This window comes from Mus caroli, chromosome X (genome assembly GCF_900094665.2).
Source record: "Mus caroli chromosome X, CAROLI_EIJ_v1.1, whole genome shotgun sequence".
In the NCBI taxonomy this organism is placed as follows: Eukaryota; Metazoa; Chordata; class Mammalia; order Rodentia; family Muridae; genus Mus; species Mus caroli.
This window is the reverse complement of record NC_034589.1, coordinates 97,597,315-97,599,528: the sequence shown is the minus strand read 5'-3', so window position 1 is coordinate 97,599,528 and position 2,214 is coordinate 97,597,315. Positions and strand designations below refer to the sequence as shown.

General features: G+C 37.8%; 1 protein-coding gene across 1 annotated transcript in view; it reads right to left on the bottom strand.

Moving 5' to 3' along the window:
• The window catches only part of Chic1 (cysteine rich hydrophobic domain 1), a 34,101-nt gene that overhangs the window by 14,891 nt on the left and 16,996 nt on the right, over positions 1 to 2,214 (bottom strand). Inside the window, exon 3 of the mRNA XM_021153826.2 lies at positions 1,093 to 1,248. Within this exon, the coding sequence (XP_021009485.1) occupies positions 1,093 to 1,248 (156 nt within the window). The remainder of the gene's footprint in view (positions 1 to 1,092; positions 1,249 to 2,214) is intronic.

The window sequence follows — 2,214 nt, the reverse complement described above, 5'->3', positions numbered from 1 at the left end:
TCGAAAACAAAATAAAACAACACAACAACAAACCAAAGGAAAAAAGTCACAGGGTTGTCAAGTTTATTATCTGTCTTTTTGAAGTAATTATGAAAGAGCTTAAGAGAAAATGTAAGATAAAGTGAGTGTTTCTTAACAATATTTTCAACTTATAATACTTTATCTGATTTAGTGGACTAATTATTATTTACACGTTTAAACAAATTAGTAGGTACTAGGGAAAGAACGTTAGGTAAAAGTGGGTATTTTTCCTCATTGGATTTAATCATAATTTGTGTGTGTGCTAACATGCGTGTGGTTTATATGCACATGCATGTGCATGTGGCTCTATGTGCTTGTGGAGGCCAGAGGAAAAAGTCCTTCCTTATCTCCATCCTATTTCCTTGCAACAGAGTCAGTCTCCTGCTGATGGCCAGCAAGCCTCCGTGACCCTTCTGTTTTCACCCAGGCCTGGCTTTTGACATGAGTGCTGGGATTTAAGCACACATGCTTGTGCAGAGAGGGCTGTTAGCCATCTCTCCAGCCCCTTTCATCACATTTCTTTTTCATTACTGGGAACTGAATATCACTCTATCACTGATCCCAGCCTGTTAATCGTACTTTTCAAAGATGTCCTCCCACTGGGGAAAACAGACCTGAAATAAAAATGAAATTTTAAAGTAGACAAAATTGAGGCAGTGTCCTAAGTTCATGACACAACTAGAAAAGAATGTTACTACGACATGTTCAAGGGTAAGAGCTTTCTTCACCTTTGAGGATTGCTGGTCCTTCTGCTTGGCTTCTGCTGTAGCTCAGAATTATTTTAAGTCATCCTTTTGGGTTTTCCTTTTTTAAAAAAAGTAATCCATATATATTTGAATGTATAAATTAAATTACATTTATTGAAAATGGTGTAAACTCATATTAAGTAATAAAGTATTGATAAAGGCTAAACAAGTGACTTACTCTCTCTCTCCAGAATTTCTTTAGCATTAAAATAAAGACAGCAGTGTTCTGGGAGTTAAATAAATCATGGAAACAGTTCTAACACATAATGAGTGTTAATAAATGTCAGCTCTTTTTATTTTCATATAATAGGCTGGTTATACTTACTCTTTTGTTGAGACAAATAACGGGCCACAGGCTGCACCCCAGGGTACAGCAGCAGCAGAGACATCCACACAGCAGCCATTTCACATTGACAGGGAGAGCCTTTTTCAAGCATGAGTTCACACGGCCAATGCTGGTCTTAAATTCTTCTGGAGCCACCTAAAATAGGGGGACTCTCTTTAAGGATTTGTGAACAGCTCCCCACTACCTCTAATCCTAAGGAAAATGCCTTATCCCAAATATTTCAATGTCTCAATAAAGTCTCTCCATACAACTGTATCATATACTCTTGGAAGACTTAGCGAGTAAAGCAATACAATTTCATGGTTCGAGAACTTCGCATAATATTCTCAATGTTCTGAAATGACCAACAATAAACGGAAAGCAACAGGACTCATTGGAAAGGAAACCCATCAAACACTTTTGTTAGCAAACATTCTTGTTAAAGCAGTGGTGCTCACAATGTTCAGGCACCCTGACTCAAAGCTGGGCTTTGGTTAGAAGCCTAAGATAAGACTAAAACCCAAACAACTAGCCAGAGGAAATGCAATTCAAGCAGGCATTGACAATAATCCCCAATTACTTTGAAATAAACTCTCTTAATACCTTTTCTTTCTGGCAAATCTGTAATAGAAGAGTTAAACTTGCTATTGTTTGCATTAACAAAAAAGTAGTATCTGGTTTAAAGCTATCTCTCAGTGTTCAGCCCACATAAGACTCACTACTCTGAGTTTTGAAGGTTGAAAACCCTTCACACAAATTTTATATTTCTAGTTAATTACCTCTGCTCCTGAAGCAGTTGCTTGTGTTTCTCTATAAACCATGATAGAGTCCACTCAAAAGCACGAGTGTGACCCATGTGGGTTAAGATTTGCACCAAAAATTCTTCTTGCAACTTACATAATTCAAAGAAACACTGAAAATACTATGCTTTCAGTAAAATCATGTTTCTGGATTACCAAGATGATACCATGTCATTTAGAAAGAGCGGATGGAAAACTCATGTGAACAATTTCAGCATCTGGCTGTAAAAGTGAAACTTGTGATGGTGGTAAAAAGATAAATTGCAAGCCGGGCGTGGTGGCGCACGCCTTTAATCCCAGCATTTGGGAGGCAGAGGCAGGC